The sequence below is a fragment of the Athene noctua genome, chromosome 3, assembly GCF_965140245.1.
Source record: "Athene noctua chromosome 3, bAthNoc1.hap1.1, whole genome shotgun sequence".
Taxonomy (NCBI): domain Eukaryota; kingdom Metazoa; phylum Chordata; class Aves; order Strigiformes; family Strigidae; genus Athene; species Athene noctua.
This window is the reverse complement of record NC_134039.1, coordinates 50,068,418-50,084,717: the sequence shown is the minus strand read 5'-3', so window position 1 is coordinate 50,084,717 and position 16,300 is coordinate 50,068,418. Positions and strand designations below refer to the sequence as shown.

Below are 16,300 nucleotides of genomic sequence, written 5' to 3'. Positions count from 1 at the left end.
TGCCTGAACATTGACTATGTTTATATTGCTTCTGTTTGAAGGAAAATAATTTATTAAGAGGAATAAAGGGAAATTAGAGTTCTTGTTTTGTATCTCTGCTGCTTAAAAATACTCACCATGTAAACAACTGAGTGTTTATATCAGAGAGGTCAGACAGGAGCCATAATGCTTTTACTTTACCCTTTGTCATTCAGCACTTTCGTTAGCATGCCAAGCCACACAGTGTGGTGGTACTTGGGAAAAACTGCAAATAGTCTGAAAGTAAGTAGTATTTACTTATTAACTGGAATGCCTGTACCTTGTAAAATTGTGCTAAAATTAAAGAAATGGGGATTTCTTTAACAACTGTGGAAGAGCCCTGGAAGAGAGACTACATTGCATCACAGGTAACTCAGGTAACGATTTTTCATAGACCTGTGGTGTACAAATTAATAAACAGAGAGCACTTAAGCTTTGGTGCCCCTATGTCATGGGTTCTGCATGCAGCTCTGGTTGCCACATCTCAGGAAGGGCTTACTGCAGTTAGTTACCCTCCTCTAAAATGATTGAGGATTGAGCAGCTACCTTAAAGACTAAGTCCAGGGCTCCTCACTTTGGAGAATAAATAAGGAGGTGAGTGGTCATGGTTTACAGAATCACAAGGGTGATGTATAGGCTGAATGTGAAACTCGGGTTCACCAGGTCCTGCCATATTAGGAATAAGGGACACTATTTCACAGCCGTTGTCTCTGTCTTAATGGAAGATCAGTTTAAAGCAGATGGCAGTACTTCTTGACACTACAGTCATGAATTTCTGGAACTTGCTGCCAAAGGAGGTGTAGAGACTGGCAGGATCAGCAGGTTCAAAAAGGATTTATGTGCTTGCATAGACACCAGGTCCATAAATGGACACTAAACAGACTCAGAAGGGAGGTGCCCTCTGAATTCCTGCTACAACACTTGTGGATGCCAGCAGAGAAGTTGCAGAAAAGGCTCACGTGCTCGCTCGAAATAGCCTTTATGTTTGCTGCTGTCAGAGGCAGAATACCAGGCTGAATGCACCATACACCTGACTTGGGAGAGCATTGCTTCTCTTGATACCCCAGGAGGTTCTTGAACTCGCTCTGACTGTCAGGATAATTATTTAAGACTCAGGTCAGCCAAACTTGCTTAGAACAACAGAATCTTTTTCTAAAAAAAGAGACTGCTTCCTTGCCTTGTGTGCTACTGACAGGAGTGGGAACTGGATCACACTGACCGCAGGAAACAAAAGGTACTGAAGAGGATACAGAGATTATTCTGCCCACATCCCTCCTGTCAGAAAATTCCCCTTTCCCTGACCCAGAGAGCAACCTCACCCCGTTCAGGAGGACACAAAATTTATGAGGCACAGCTATGTGAGAGGGTGTAATGCTTGGAGCTGCTTGGATGCTGATACTTGTCCCTGGCCACCCTGCCCCCATTTGGTCTTTTCTGTACCTTTCTGTCTACTGATGTCTCTGACCGTTCATGGATGGACATGACCAGTAGCTCTACCTGGTGGTTCTCAGGCTTTCAAATGAAGGAAGAACACATCTTCTGAGTGTGGGCTTGCCCTAGGATGGAAAGAGAAATTGCTGCTGCTGGCAAAGCTGCCCTGCTTTCAGGAGAGTTAGGATGAGGAAGAAGCAAGATGTTTGTTTCAAAATAATTTAATTGGAAGATTTCAATTTCTTTCTTTCCTGTGAGAGTGCTGGCAGGCTGTAGAAAAGAGGGTGTTATTGCTTGTAGAAGTAGCAGCAACCGAGATCTGAAGTCCCTTTCTCCATTTTCTTTCCTGTATTCTCTGTTGAGCTTTTTGCTGTATGATAGCACTTTTGGTTAAATCCTTTTTTTAATGCAAAGATGATGTAAGTAAGGTGCATCAGCTGCAATTTTTATGAGTAAAACCTTTTTTTTCTTCTTAATGTAGATTAGGCTGCATTTCTCATTTGTCAAAGCCTCAGGGATTTACTTCAAGAATTATTCCTGGCCACAGTTCACGGCAAGATCAGGGTATCTTCACTCATCTGACTGAATCAAGGGTCACTATGGATGTGGGATTATGTGAGGGCAGGGGATAGGGACTAACATGGCTTAAATAGTTGGCTTGAGCTCCCACAGGTTTTTGGTTCTTTAGATTTCTTATGAAAATACTTTAATATAGTCCTGGGATAGGTTAACCTTTCATCCATTTTATTTTCCTTTGTCTGTCAAGCTGAAATGTTAAGAGGAGCTTCCTTGCCCATTGTTCAGAGATGCTAATTTCTAGAAGTTTTGTGATAATAGAAGATTAGATAGAGAGACTTTCTTGTATTCCTCCATAAATAGAAGCCTGTAGTAGCAGTTTGAAGAGGCCATGCATCTGTCTTAAGGTAAGGATCCTGAGGAGATGGGCTTCTTCATGGTTTTGGGGTTTTCTCTGTGGAATTTTTTTCTCAGCCTCATCCCATAGTGGCTTGCTAGCTGTTGAGCTTAGCATGCTCTTACTGCATGTTGGACTAGGTTTTGGCAGTAACCGTGAGACTTGGACTTTATGGAAGTCCCAGATGTGATGTGATTCTTCTTTTTTGGGGGCCATAACTTGATTTGCAGTTCATTTTAATTGTAATCTGTGCAGTTTTAGTTGTGTTCCTTGAGGATTCATGCTGAGCTAGTCTCTGGGGGGCTTTATACTGAGCATAAATGTTATACAGGAGAGTGCCGCTTCTCTAAACATCTGCGACACAGTAATGAGATGTGCATGGGGGGTGGAGGTAATAAAGAAAAAAACATTTTCTGCTCTTTTTGTTGAGAGGAAGCTCAACTGTGAAGAGGCATTGCATCATGAGTACTAATGAAAGACCACCTATTCCCTGTGGGAAAATGAAAGCACTTGCCTCATTTCCCTCTCATTGGTAGCTGTTGCTTAGGAATTTTATTTGAGAATGAAATGCTGGTTTGGTTGACCCGAGGAATAGCTTTAATACAAATGGCCACCAATGGTGTGTGCTGTAAGTGTTGTGAAGGGCAACATGATTTTCATAGAAGTTAATAGTTCAAACTAGAAGTGGTGTTTTGGACCCAGATATATAATCTCCATGGATTCTGATGTATTTGGCTGTCTCCTTGAGATTAGTTTTTATCTTTCAAATTTGTGCTGGGCGGAGGAAGTAGCAGATAACATGAGAAGCAGGGAATGGAAGGAGATCAGAAGCTCTGATAAGGAAAACACACTTAATTGGGCTGGGAGGAGGAAGGGGTGATGATGACATGGCAGCCTTTACTGAGAATATTATTTAGCTAAGTGATGGAGAAGTCACACCTAACCTAGGTTCGGGGTTTTTTTGTTTGTTTGTTGGTTTGTGTTTTTTTAAATTAAAATAACACTGAAATGTTTGTGCATTGTTTTATAAAGAAAATTTCTTTTTCAAACACTAGCACCCAGAAGTACCATTGTTAAGCCCAGCAACATCTAGGTCTTGGATGACAGAAGAAGACACAGTGTGAACTGCTCTTCTGACTGCGCTTATACTTCTCTGCTGCTGTGACATATGTAAGGTTCTGTGGTTAGGAAATTCATCACCGGGCCTAACTTCTGAAGAAAGCCAGTTTCACAATTCCCAGCATACAAATTTTCTGAAGCGTGTGTGCTGGACTTTTTCTAGGGAGCTGGAGATAAATCAGCTGCATCTGAATTGACCTAGAAGATGAATTGTCTGGCTGGAGTGGGCTGCCCCTCATGCCTCAGCAATGTGCTGGCTCTGAGGAGCTGTGCCAGGGGTTGCAGAGCATGACTGGGGGGCACAGGAGGGCCATGGTGGAAAAAGCAGCTTTTGTCCTGGGCTGAGTGAGCCACCAGGTGACAGAGGGTGGCTTCTCTCACCACACTAGGCAGAACTGTCACCAGAACCAATGATAGACATACTTGGCTGTAACATCTAATTTTCACCTCTGAAATGCCCTTGCTCCTTTGTTTAAAAGAGCTGAGGTTGGAGTAATTGCTTTCCCAGGAGTGCCACCCTGAGCAGGTGTGGCTTCAGCCACTTGGTAGCTATTTTAGAGCGAGGTGATACAAGCATATTGTAAAGCCCAGTAGAGGTGAGTTAATCACTGCTGTTACTCTGCTGTTGTATTGGCTGACTCAAGATCTTGTTTAGGTAATAAATTTACCTGCTGAGATGATAAAGTGGAATTTGATCTGTTGGATCTAAGCAGAGTTAACAGTTTCTTTTAGTGGGTCCTGTTAGGAGGTGGCAAGTACAGAAGGAAATAAGAGAACTGTGGGAAATGAGCTTGCCAAGTCTTCCTCCACCCACTTAAGTAAGCTGGTCAAAGAAAACTTACTTATTTCAACTCAGGGCATGGCTAGACAAAGCTGTATGGCAAAAATTAAGTGCTACTGTATACTGAGAGCAATTCAGCTCCAGAAAGGTCGGGGAAAAAACTTGTCAGCTTCTCCTTGCACATTGGTTAAATATAATTAGGAAAATTTAATACACAGGTGCCTCAAATGTGTGTGTGCTACTTACTGATACTCACTGACCCAGTGATTCATAGTGGGCCGAGGCTTTCTTGTTCATAATAAACTCAGTGGGGTATTCCTTCACTGGCTTTCTCCTGACAGCAGCCATGTGGGATTTTCTGTCTCTGCAGTCTGTGTGGCAGCAGCGTGGTTTTCTGTAGGTGCTGGTGTCTAGCTATCAAGGAGGAGTTTTTGTTTGCTTGGTTGAAGTAATGTGCCCTGGTGTGTGTGCAGTTGGGAGTATTTTGAGCTTTTGTTTGAGAGCAGGAGGGTATCTCCAGGTTAATTCATGAAGATCTTGGGTTTAGGTTTCCAATGGGATAGAGTTAATGTTTCCTTTCCTGTGACAGACAACTCCACGTTCACTGTCTGTGGTCTTGAGGGTCAGGGATGGTGGACTGGAGTGCAAATGATGATTGAAGTAAATAACGTTTCTGTCTATTGTGTATAGCGTTTTTCTTGAATGAATTTGGGTCTGTTCTTTAATGTTTTAATCCTAGCAGTCTTTTTTTTTTTTTTTTTTGTATTTAGTTCATAGTTTTGCATAATCTGCATGCTGTTAAAAATAGTTGAGGTGCAGGCTGTGGTTGTTTAGAACATGAGTTATAGATACATTTGTTGACAATACAGTACAGAAGGAGGTTGTCTCAGCTTTTGCTTAAACAGAGTTCTGTTTTCTGTGTGCTTAATTGAACTTTGCCAGAACTGCCTGGCCTCTGGTGCCAATGCAGGAAGGTGTAAATTCCAGTGGTATGTACAAGTAGGGAATCATGTCTAACTCAGTTGAGGAAATGACAGCTCCCCCAGTGATGCCCAGTGACCCACAGCTTTGCAGCAGAGCCACACCTGAGGAGACTGGCATTACTCTGAACATCAGTTGTTTTTCCCTGTCCTCTTCACTACCAGCCTGATGGAGCTGCTGCCTCTAGCTCATCACCAGCATATGCAGCCACCCCTTTTCCTCCCACCGTTTCCATCCATTCCAGCACTCTCAAGCCCATTCTTGCAAATGCATTTGGCTCTATCAAGAGCCTTTTTAGTATTTGGTGCTGTATTCTCCAAATACACATTACAGACCTGACTCTAGGGCATCAAAGAGCAAGTCTGTCAGAAATCAGCTTGCTTAGGTGCTGTGCTTGGGTTTTGCTTGTCATGCTTGGTTCCACAGCAGTCCATAGGACTAGAGTGATTGCATGGGGTTGTGTTCTTTCTAACCTGACCAAATTTCTAGCACTTTGCTAGAAAAACTGTTGTCTTTGAAGAACAGAAATATATATTAAAACGCTCCTATATGAAAATAGAAGGTCACTTGCTCTCTGTTCATACTTACTTGTTTACTAAGTTTTTTCTTTTTTTCTGTTTTTAACTGCATACAGGTTGTTTTCTAGTTGTCAGTCTTGTGAATTTACCCTATGCCATTAAAGGTGATGGGTTCTTTGTCTACAGTTACTAAAAGTCCTTTGTGTGAAATTAAACCTTTTGAGATGCACAGAAAATAATGTGAAGTGGGGTTTTTTTGTTTGTTTTTTTAACAAAGGTTGAGGTTTGAACATTAGGAAAGGTGGTGAGTGTTTTCCTTTTCTGGTTAGTGTTTTTTGTTGATGATGATGGATGCTGTGGGTAACTTCAGTAATTGTGGCAATCTGCTCCAGCAGGGTAGGTGAGAGGTACCTGCTTGAACAATCAGCAATAGAATAATGATAAATGTTAAGATTGAGGTGTCCATTATTGGAAGTTCAGTATCAGTAGTGTTAGCAGATTGGAGAGGTATGAAGTCCAGGTGGTATCCATGTCAAGGGCCTTGTCTGCAGCTACACAGACTAGGAATGTTCCAAGTTAAAGCTTGGGTTCTTGAAATCAGCCATATAGATGGCAAATGCTTGGTCAGACCTTTATGGCCAGTGGCCTGCAGATGGTATCCCTGTCCCTTCAGTATCCACTGCTGAGGTTGTTGCGGCCCACTCCTCCAACATTATTTGAAGTCAATGTTTAGAGTGCCCGTATTTCCAGACTCTGACTGTGGATTGTTGCTTTTGATATATATTTTAAGCATGAAAACAGCAATAACATTTACTTTGATTTCAGAGAAAAAAATTACTACTTGCATTCCCCCCCCCCCCCCCCCGTGCCTGGTTTGTTTTATAACCATTTGTCCCTGACAGAACACTACAAAGCTGTAAGAGCCTCTGGGAAGATGAAGCTGTATCTGTCATTATTAGGGCAGTTTGGAGGAGGGGGAGGATGAAGAATAGAAGGGCAAGAAAGCTTAACTTCGCTAGTGAGAACAGAGACTTGGAATTCTGAAAACGCTTAGTAATTTGGTATTTTGTAATAGACTAGGTGGGGCTTGGCAACTGTGCAATATGCTACACGATCTTAAGAGTTGTGCTTAGGGAACTAATAGGAGAGTTGTATTTTACTGGTGTTCCTTTTTGCCTTGGTTTCCTGACCTGTGAAATAAAGGTACATTCTCTGTGTTATGCAGGAAATCAGTATCTGAGCCCAGATCAGAATTCAAGGTTTCTCCTTTCAGTTCTCCATTCAGACCACATCTTTCTTTTTATAGCTATGGGAAAAAAGTCTGCTCCAGCACATCATTTAGTAAAATACCATATCGGAAAAGCAAAACTAAGCCCCAAAGAGCTAAAAGTAGCTGGTTTTAAATTAGGAGACAGAAAAAGTTCTTCAAATTCTGTCTGGCAAATGGAAATTTACAGTTCCACACCAAATGTGCTCAGCTTTGGGGTCGCTTCTGGCAAACTGAAATGCCTGCAAAGGTGTGGTTGCTGAGTGGTGTCCAACAGACTGTGATGTGGGACTGGCTACTGCAGTCAGGGAAATCCTTTCTTAGGATAAACTCTGCTGGGATGTACTTGTGAGGACAGATTGGAACGCTGTGACTTAATGGTTTGTCTGTACAGTGGATGTATATTCCTGTGTTCAGATGTACCCTGAAAGCTTCAAGCTGCTTCAAAGCTTCTCCCTTTCTAAGTGAGGTCTTAAATCATTAAAGCTGAGATCTGAAACTCTTTCATACTATATATGGCATTTGTGCTGGTGGTGGAAACTGGAGTGTATTTAGAACGCTAGTTTGCTGCAGGAATACAGATTGGGAACAAATGTTTGTTTGGATAAAATCCAACTCCAGGGATTGGTTTTACTGCTGTATGTAAAATCCGTAGCAATCTCATAAAAGCAGCAGTTGAAAAATCTAATAGGGCCTTCCCCATGGAAAAAACATGAATTTGGTGTAACATTATATAGTTAGAGAGTTACTTGTGCTGGTTCATGCTGTAGTTGGTGACTCTGTGCATAACACACTGTCTGTCACGTTGGAATGCAGGGATGCTCTTACGTTGTTGGCACACACAGGGATTGTTGGTGCTGCTTGTTAGTACATGCTGCTGTTTTCATATATATTCATTTGTTTAGAAATACGCATTTCTGCCCTAATTTTCCCCCCATTTTTCTTTTCATGAAAATTGTAACTGTATTCTTAACAATATTGCATAGCATTGACATGAACAAATCAAGCTGTAAAATGAGCTGAGCTGTTTTTTACATATTGCTGATAAATATTTGAATGAAAACAGTTGGCAAAAGGAGGACACAAGTGTCTTTGGGTGTGTTGATTTAACTGTCTGCATTCAGTCCAAGTGTTCCATTTCATTTGCCTAACATGTTAATCCCTTCTATTGCTCTACAGCTAATTACTCTGTGTTGAGCCTCTGTAGAATAATGACCTTTTGGACTCAGAATGCTCATACCCAGAGTCATAAAAGAATTGGTTTTTATTTTGTTTTCTAAAACTGCTGTCTCTGTTGAAGGATGTTCAGAAGGAGAGAGAACCTCATGTTTATCTCAGTAAAGAAGAAGTTAAAGAGAAGATAGAAAGCTATAATTCATCTGTCACTGATAAATTAAAGATGACCCTGGTAAGTTTTGTATAGGATTCCTGTAATTTTTAATGTGAGCATTTGAACTGTAACTTTGCATTATGAATCATTTTATTCTCAGCATCTTACATATGAAACTGTCTCTGTTTTAATGTCTTTGTAAGAGGCTTGCTCTTAAATCTGGAAGTTAAATCTCATGTCTGAAATGTTTTTATCCACATAGTTCTTTTATATGAATTGAAATAAACTGCAGTAGAAACAAATGTATGTGTCATTTGAAATGTGTTTAAGATAAACTCTCAGTTGACACTAAGACGTGAATTTGGCAGATGTGAAAACCCTCAGCTGGTAAACATGAAGATACATTTACCTTGTTTGTGTAGATAAATTTTTATCGGGTATCTCTCTGGTGAAGGTGCTCAACCAATGAGAAAAGTTAAAACATGCCATATTTATTATAGGGGGACCTAATTTTCAGAGTAGTCATACAGGTTTTCAGCATGAGGAGACTTCCTTCTCCCTGCCACCATAACTCAGAGGGCAATGGAATGCATATAGACGTTTCATTTCCAAGGAGTGTAGACCAGGTCTAAGACTCAGTCCAGCCTACTGCAGACCATACTAAGAAAATTCACATCTATCTGCCTAGTAAGATGTTACTTGGTTGTTGCGTTGTCCAGATTTTCTGTTACATTATGTATTCCTGTAGCTGCATAGTATATAGAAATTTTGAAATTCCATTATGTCCCGAACCATATAAGTACGACTGTGTACTAAAAAGATTTTTGTTATGTGTTTGCCTTGGGTCAGGACTTAATATTATTGCCTAAAACCAGATTGCCTGAAGTTTTCTAGCTCAGTAAGGTTTGATCATATTTTGTCTTTCAGAAGCAACTGGAATAAATAATTTGAAATGTTGATTAGATTGGCATTTACTCTAGTTCTTCTTTTTAATTGCGATAGGGTTTGAGCATCTAAATGCCTTAGACTAATCTGACAAGCACAGATAAGGTGTGGGAGATAATTTCTGTGTTTCTGCATAAAATCAGTTGCTAAAGATACATGTTAGTGGTCTTTTTCTCTTCATAGTTCTCTCCTAATGTGAGAACTTACCACTAGTTTGTAGTGCCTTTTGCTTGATGAGATCCTAACTCTTGGAATTCGGTAGTTATTAAGAAAAAAATCAATGTTCAGTGGATATACCACAAAGAATAAATGTCTGAATTATTGAAACAACATCATTCCTATGAGACGTCATGTATTACAGTGGCATTTAAATTGTGTTCGCTATGACCATTTTAGTCTGCCTACTCCACTAGTACATCACAACCGGTCATTACTAATTTTAACAGTTAGGTACTTTCCTCCTGTTGCAGAACACAAATGGGATTTACACTGGCTTCATCAAAGTTCAGATGGAACTATGCAGACCGATCACTGTGCAGTCTTCCCAGAGCCAGGGGAGGTGTGCTCACAGCAATAATGAAACTGCTTTTTACTTGTCGGATGGCTGCATGAATACCCTTCACATCAGCAGCACCAATACTGTTCGTGAAGTTATTGAGGCCTTGCTCAAGAAGTTTTTCGTGGCTGACAACCCTGCAAAGTTTGCACTTTATAAACGCTGTCACAAGGAAGACCAAGGTATAAGTTAGGCTTTTGGCATTTTGGTAGTGAAGGGGTTTGAGGGGTTGGGGGAGTTGTGCTGTAGAGTGAGTACTTGAAATAAGCAGGGGAAAAGAACTCTGATAAATGGAGATGACAGTCTTGCCCTCTCTTGTCTTTTTTCCTTATGAAAAATAGCATGTGTGAGAGAGTAAATGATTCAGGGATATTTCAGGATAATTCACAAAGTAACCTACTAAACCTTCTACACAGATCTGTGCCTTGCAGTGCATTTGTCATGGTTTAACTCCAGACAGCAGCTAAGCACCATGCAGCTGCTTGATCACTCCTCCTCTCTCCTGGTGGGATGGGGAGGCGGCTTGGAAGAAAAGTGGAACTCATGGGTTGAGATAAGAACAATTTAATAACTAAATAGAATGACATATAATAGTATAATAATAGTAATGAAAAGGAATATAATAAAGGAGAAATAAAACCCCAGAAAAGACAAGGGATGCACAATGCAATTGCTCACCACCCACTGATTGATGCCTGAGCAGTGATGGCCTCCCCCCCCACCCCCCTCCCACCAGCTCCCCCCAGTTGATACCACAGGGTGTCATGCTCAGTGTATGGAATATCCCTCTGGCTAGTTTGGATCAGCTGTCCTGGCCGTGCTCCTTCCCAGCTTCTTGTGCACCTGCTCACTGGCAGAGCATGGGAAACTGAAAAATTCTTGACTTGGGATAAGCGCTGCTTAGCAACAACTAAAACATCAGTGTTATCAACATTATCCTGCACTAAATCCAAAACGCAGCACTGCACCAGCTACTAGGAAGAAAATTAACTCTGAATCCAGGACACACTTCCATTTCATTTAATATGCCCCTTTATTAGAGTCTAAATTTCAGGTAGCCTGATACACTGCAGAGATTAAATTACAGGACAGGTTTTTAAAAAGAGAAACCAGCATCTGTGATACTTGAAGTCCTTGCATTGGCAGGGAGCTCTTGAGGTGACGAGCATTACGGGCATGTGTGTTAATTAGTGCACATGGCTTCCCTAGTGCACTGACTGCTGCAAGAAGTTTGTAGTTTATTGTGTTTGGAAATACCAGAAGATCCAAAAAGGTATTTTTACAAAAAGTGTGTTTTGCCAACATTGTGTTCTTGCACGTAGAATCCACCTTCTTCTGTGGACACTGAGAGCAGTTTCAGGAGTTCACATGTTTCTGGTTGTCAGTCATGCCAACCATGTCAGGCAGGTGGAGTTGTCTTTTAGACTTTGTGTATGAGACTTTAAGTGGAAAAGGTATCAGAATGGTGGTACCACAGCTGTGATGTCTTAAATGCTTACGTATAACAACAGACCTGTGTTGTATTTTTTCCTAGTGCTTTTCCCCCTGCATGTATTCAGATGGTGCACTGTGTTGACTAGAAGCCATTTCATTCCTGTGTGAGTGTAGTGTTGCACTATTACCAACAGTCATCTGCTTACATTCTCCCTAAAACTGATTTGCTCAAAACCTGTACGTAGACAGCATATAGAATACGTGAATTTTGTGGCTACACATGTGTATCTCTTTTCTAACATTAGCTAGTGTTAATCATTCAAAACATTTGAAACATCATTGGTAAAGATGGTAATTGCTGTGATTTTCTTCTCTTGCAGTTTATACATGCAAGCTCTCAGACCGAGAACATCCCCTCTACCTGCGTCTTGTGGCAGGCCCCAGGACAGAAATGCTCAGTTTTGTTCTACGTGAGCATGAAACTGGAGAAGTCATGGTATGCTACACTCATGCTGGTTTGGTGTGTTTGTTTAACTTCATGGATGAGTGGGCTCCTGTTTGATCTGTGCTGACAAGACGATTCATTTTTTGGAACTAGATTATTTTTTTTTCTTGTTATATTTACCTTGTGCCTTTTGTAAACATTTAATTTGTGGTTAGACTGACCTATTGTTATTTGCAGAACAAAAAACAAATTAAGAGAGTAAAATGTTTTCAGATCCCTAAGATTTGCAAGGAGGGCGCCCGGTACTGTTGCTGTTTGAAATTGTTTTGAGTGTCTGAGGTTTTGTTTAAAAATACTGTATGTATAAATTATTTGTGTATCTCTGTTCATCTCATCCATCCTTTTCTCTTTTCCTCTTCCCAGTGGGAAGCTTTTAGCATTCCTGAACTGCAAAACTTCTTGCGTATACTGGACAAAGAGGAAAACGAGCAACTGCAAATCTTAAAGAAGCGTTATGCAGCTTACAGAGACAAACTTGAAGAAGCCCTTGGTGGGGTGTGGAAACCTGGTTAAAAGGGGGCCAAAGGACACTCAGGAAAAACGCACGCTACCAAATGTCTGTATAGCATGCCAAACCCAATGTACAAAGAGCAGCAGAGAGTAGTTTTCTTTATTCAGAAGACTGTTTTGTGATGCCAGGGTACCTGAATTTTGCTATAGACTTAGTTCCATAAGCCAGGTCACTTAGCATCTTGCACCCACAAGTGAGGGATTCTGCATGTTTGTACAACAGTTTGCAACCATGTGTGTGCCTACAGAGTTTTCCAAGTTATCTTGGTGCAAGCTGTGAAACTGTAATCAATTTTCTAGGATGCTATGAAATAAGATTTTATTTTTTTCTTCTTCGCTTTAATGGTAGCTTTACAAGTAAGGGTGTGCAAATTGATGAGTTAAAATTACTAAAACTGTCTGGACAAGAATTAGTTGGAGCACTATCTTTGAGATGAAATTGATTTGCACTACCTTTCTGTGTTCAAATAGTTACTGTATAATCTGTGGGAGAACTGTTATAGATGGAAAGCATATGAGATCTTGTGGTTTGTTCTGTGAAATTTGTGGAAGGCTTTGAAGTGGTCTTTCTGGAGAAGGTAAAGAGAAAGTTGAAAAGAAGGTAAGAGTTGAGGGAGGAGAAGTCTATCAGCTGACAGGGCGACTGGTTTTAAATGGAAATAGTATTTATACAGAGGAGAGTTAAAATACTAATTCTACAAGATTAAAGTTTTAGGATGTTATAATATTGTGAGTAAGTTTAAAGGTTTTTTTAACTGCATAAATCCACACTGGAAAAGAAATAAAGATAATAGAAATAATGGGAAGGAATGAGAGGCAAAAGCTAAAGAAGAATGGAAATGAAGCTGCACATACAAATCATTATTGGAGAAGCTGGTTCTATAAATGTGTAGTGGAGGTCTGGGGAGTGCAGCAAAGCTAAAAAGCTGCTTACTTGAATTCTGAAAAGTGGTCAGTGTCTCAGATAAATCTGTGAGAAATACCCATCTAGCGAGTGTTTTGACATAAGCTATAACTACAGATGCATTTGATCTTTATTGTAAGTCGGATCCTTCCTCTGGCTTAGTGAACCATTTTTAGGCTGGATAATTTTGAATTATCATATCTGAAAGGCAAAAATAGCTTCCTCTGCTTCTTTGTTAAAGGCTCAGTCAGGCAAAGAAAGTAGAATTTCTTATTCATGTTTCCAGCTTAGCAGAAAATTAACATTTATTTGCTGTGCTGGTGACTGAGCTTAGTAACTCTTGCTTAGTAATTCAGAAGTTTCTTTTCATTATCATTTAAAAATTCTTAATTGAAAAACTGATTACCAAATTCTGCAGACTGCTGATTTACTTGATTTAAGGAATCAAGTAAAATTCCTTTAAGGAAAAATGAAAAATGTAGCAAGAAAACTTTTTGCTTTACTGTAAATATAATTGTTGTTCTTTCAGAGTTATTTATCTAAAAAGCATGTTCAAAAGAAACCAAAGAAGTAAGTGTGCAATAGAAGCACGAGGCAGATTTGAGTAACTGATCCTTCAGTCATCATCATGCCAGAGAGGAAATGAGTTATATATTGGGGGGAGGTGGAGGAGTGCTAAAGACTTAGGAGTAGAATTCTAGTTGGTGAGGTTTTCTTCCCTCCACTCTTAGGGTATTCGTTTTAAATTCCAAAGGAATTGTTAAAACTTTGGTGACATCTAATGGATACTCTGTGAAACTTCAAGATGCTTCTGTTCCCCTTAATTTGATGTAATTGTGCCTTTGTTTCCTTTCCTTAGTAAGACTTTTTTCTTAAACTCTTCACAGGTTTTCTGGTAAAAAAATTTGCAAGCTTAATGAGACAATCATAATGTTTGAAAATGTTAAGAGAACTTAAGAGTAGGACTAACTATAAAGTATATATAAGGCATATCTTGTTTGTTTTTTAATTTCACATGTAACATTGTAGTGCATGTGTGAGTTAGTAACATTATCCTCAAGTGAGACACTTTATAATGGTTCAGGGAATGCTTTTATGTTTTGTTACAATTTGTTTTTTCTATGAACACAGCAGCATGTCGGTGGGTATTCTGTTAACATCTACTTGATTTATGTATCTGCCCATAGCTATGTAATCATTACATAATCGCTGTCAATATTGAACCATTTGTTGCTCAGATTTAAACACTGTTTGAGTTTAAAAGTGGAGTATAAAAATATGTGAATTTTGTTTTTACTTGAACTAAACTATCAGTCTTTTAAGTAGGCGCATCTGCATTTACTTCAGCCAAAAACCTCAATCAGTGTTGTATGCACTATGAGTCTTGATTTGGGGTGAAGAGGGTGGGGGTGGGGGACCAAAATAAACTTATATTTTAATTTTGTCTTAGTCCATGGTTAATTATTGTAAGATGTCGTGTGGGGAGGGGTTTTTTTTGGGTTTTTTGGTTTGGTGTTTTTTTTTTTTTTTACACACTGGCAATTACAACCGCTTTAATTTAAAAGAGATGGTCATGCCTAGTCGGTTTTTCTTTTCTAATTTTAGTGTCAAATTGAACTGTCAGAGCTTTTGTTGCAAAACTATTTTCATTTCATTATATGATGGTACCAGAATGATTAAATGAAAGGGGGCGGGGTGGGGGGGAGAGGGGAATGCAGAGAAACATTAAAATGTATGTCTTTAAAACAAACATTTAAACTATTTATAATTTTGACAAGCTTAATTTTATTTTTGTAGGGAAGTTTTTATTCCCCTTAAAGTTATTACCAAAATGACAAAAAAGTGATGGTTCCATTATTAAAGTTGAAGTTGGCAATACTTAGTTCTGTGATGTGTGTTTATTTTTTTCCTGTTACCTGAAGCTTGTGTTGTGATCACTTTGATGCCAGATGAGACTTCCTCATAGCAATAAATCGTGTGGGGAAATGCAGCTTGCCTGAAGCATAAATTAAGGTTTGCTTGGAACAACAGATACGTTTCAGCGTGTATGTTCCAGTCATTCTTGTATACATATTTAGTTTTGTCTCCTGATTTTGGTAAAGAATAATATAGAAAAACTAAACCAATCGATGCTTTCAAATACAACAAGGGAAAAAACCAACCACATACTTTGAAATCTATACACATACTTTGAAATTTACTTTTTCTTTCCCACATTTTCCTCACGCTCAGCCCGGCCGGAGGGGTGCAGGAGGAGCCGCTCTCGCCTCGTGTCTCCCGCCCGGGAGGGGCTGAGGGAAGCGTTTCCCGCCGCCGGGGCTGCCTCCCTCCTGCCTTGACGCCCTGTAAGCGCTGGGCTGGGAAGGAGGGAGGAAAGGCCGGGGGTGTCCTCCCGCCCCCGGGAGGGCCGGCGGCGGTGCGTGAGGCCTCCCCCGGGCAGGTGGTGGTGGAGGAGGTGGAGAGAGCCGAGGGCCGCGGGCCTGCCGTGTTTTGCCCTCACGAAGAAGGTGGGCAAGGCCGGAGCAGGGCTTTCCCCTCACGGGACCGACTCCGCCATAGAGGGAGCACAGACACAGGCTCACAGTGGGTGATGTCCCACCTTAGTTGGGTGGGAAAGCCCACGGGCGAGAAGTTTCTTCCTTTAAAATTAAAACCTCTTGCAGGAAGACGAGGCAAATGCACTGAAGTGTCCTGGGCTGGAGGCGATACCCAGGTCCTCTCTCAGGAAACACTTTTTGCCCCTTTTTATCTTTAAACACTTCTTAGTGGTTTTCTCTGCAAACATGCGTGTTTAATTTTCTAGTTGCTTATTTTGTGTTAAAATCAGTTTAATCCTCCCTAACTGAATTGGTAGAACAGAGCTACTTTGCTGTTTGCTTCTCTGTTGTGCTGCCCTGGGCATTGTGGCCCTGCAGAAGAGATGATAATCGTTTGACCAGTTCCTTGAAGGCTGATTCATGTGAGACCTCATAGCTTTATTGGTGCAACAACCACATTATGACTATGTATGCACTTAGTAAAACCTCTTAATAGCAAATGCTCCAGTACTCAGCCAGGGTAAGGTTGGTAAAAGGCTTTAAAGATACTA

The 16,300-nt window shown here is 40.4% G+C and overlaps 1 protein-coding gene across 1 annotated transcript in view; it reads left to right on the top strand.

Annotated features, from left to right (window-relative positions):
- Positions 1-15,090, top strand: part of RASSF3 (Ras association domain family member 3) — a 54,334-nt gene extending 39,244 nt beyond the window's left edge. The window contains exons 2-5 of the mRNA XM_074902951.1: positions 8,329-8,436; positions 9,774-10,041; positions 11,674-11,789; positions 12,162-15,090. Coding sequence (XP_074759052.1) covers positions 8,329-8,436; positions 9,774-10,041; positions 11,674-11,789; positions 12,162-12,311 — 642 coding nt within the window. The 3' untranslated portion in view covers positions 12,312-15,090. The remainder of the gene's footprint in view (positions 1-8,328; positions 8,437-9,773; positions 10,042-11,673; positions 11,790-12,161) is intronic.
- Positions 15,091-16,300: the final 1,210 nt, after the last annotated feature.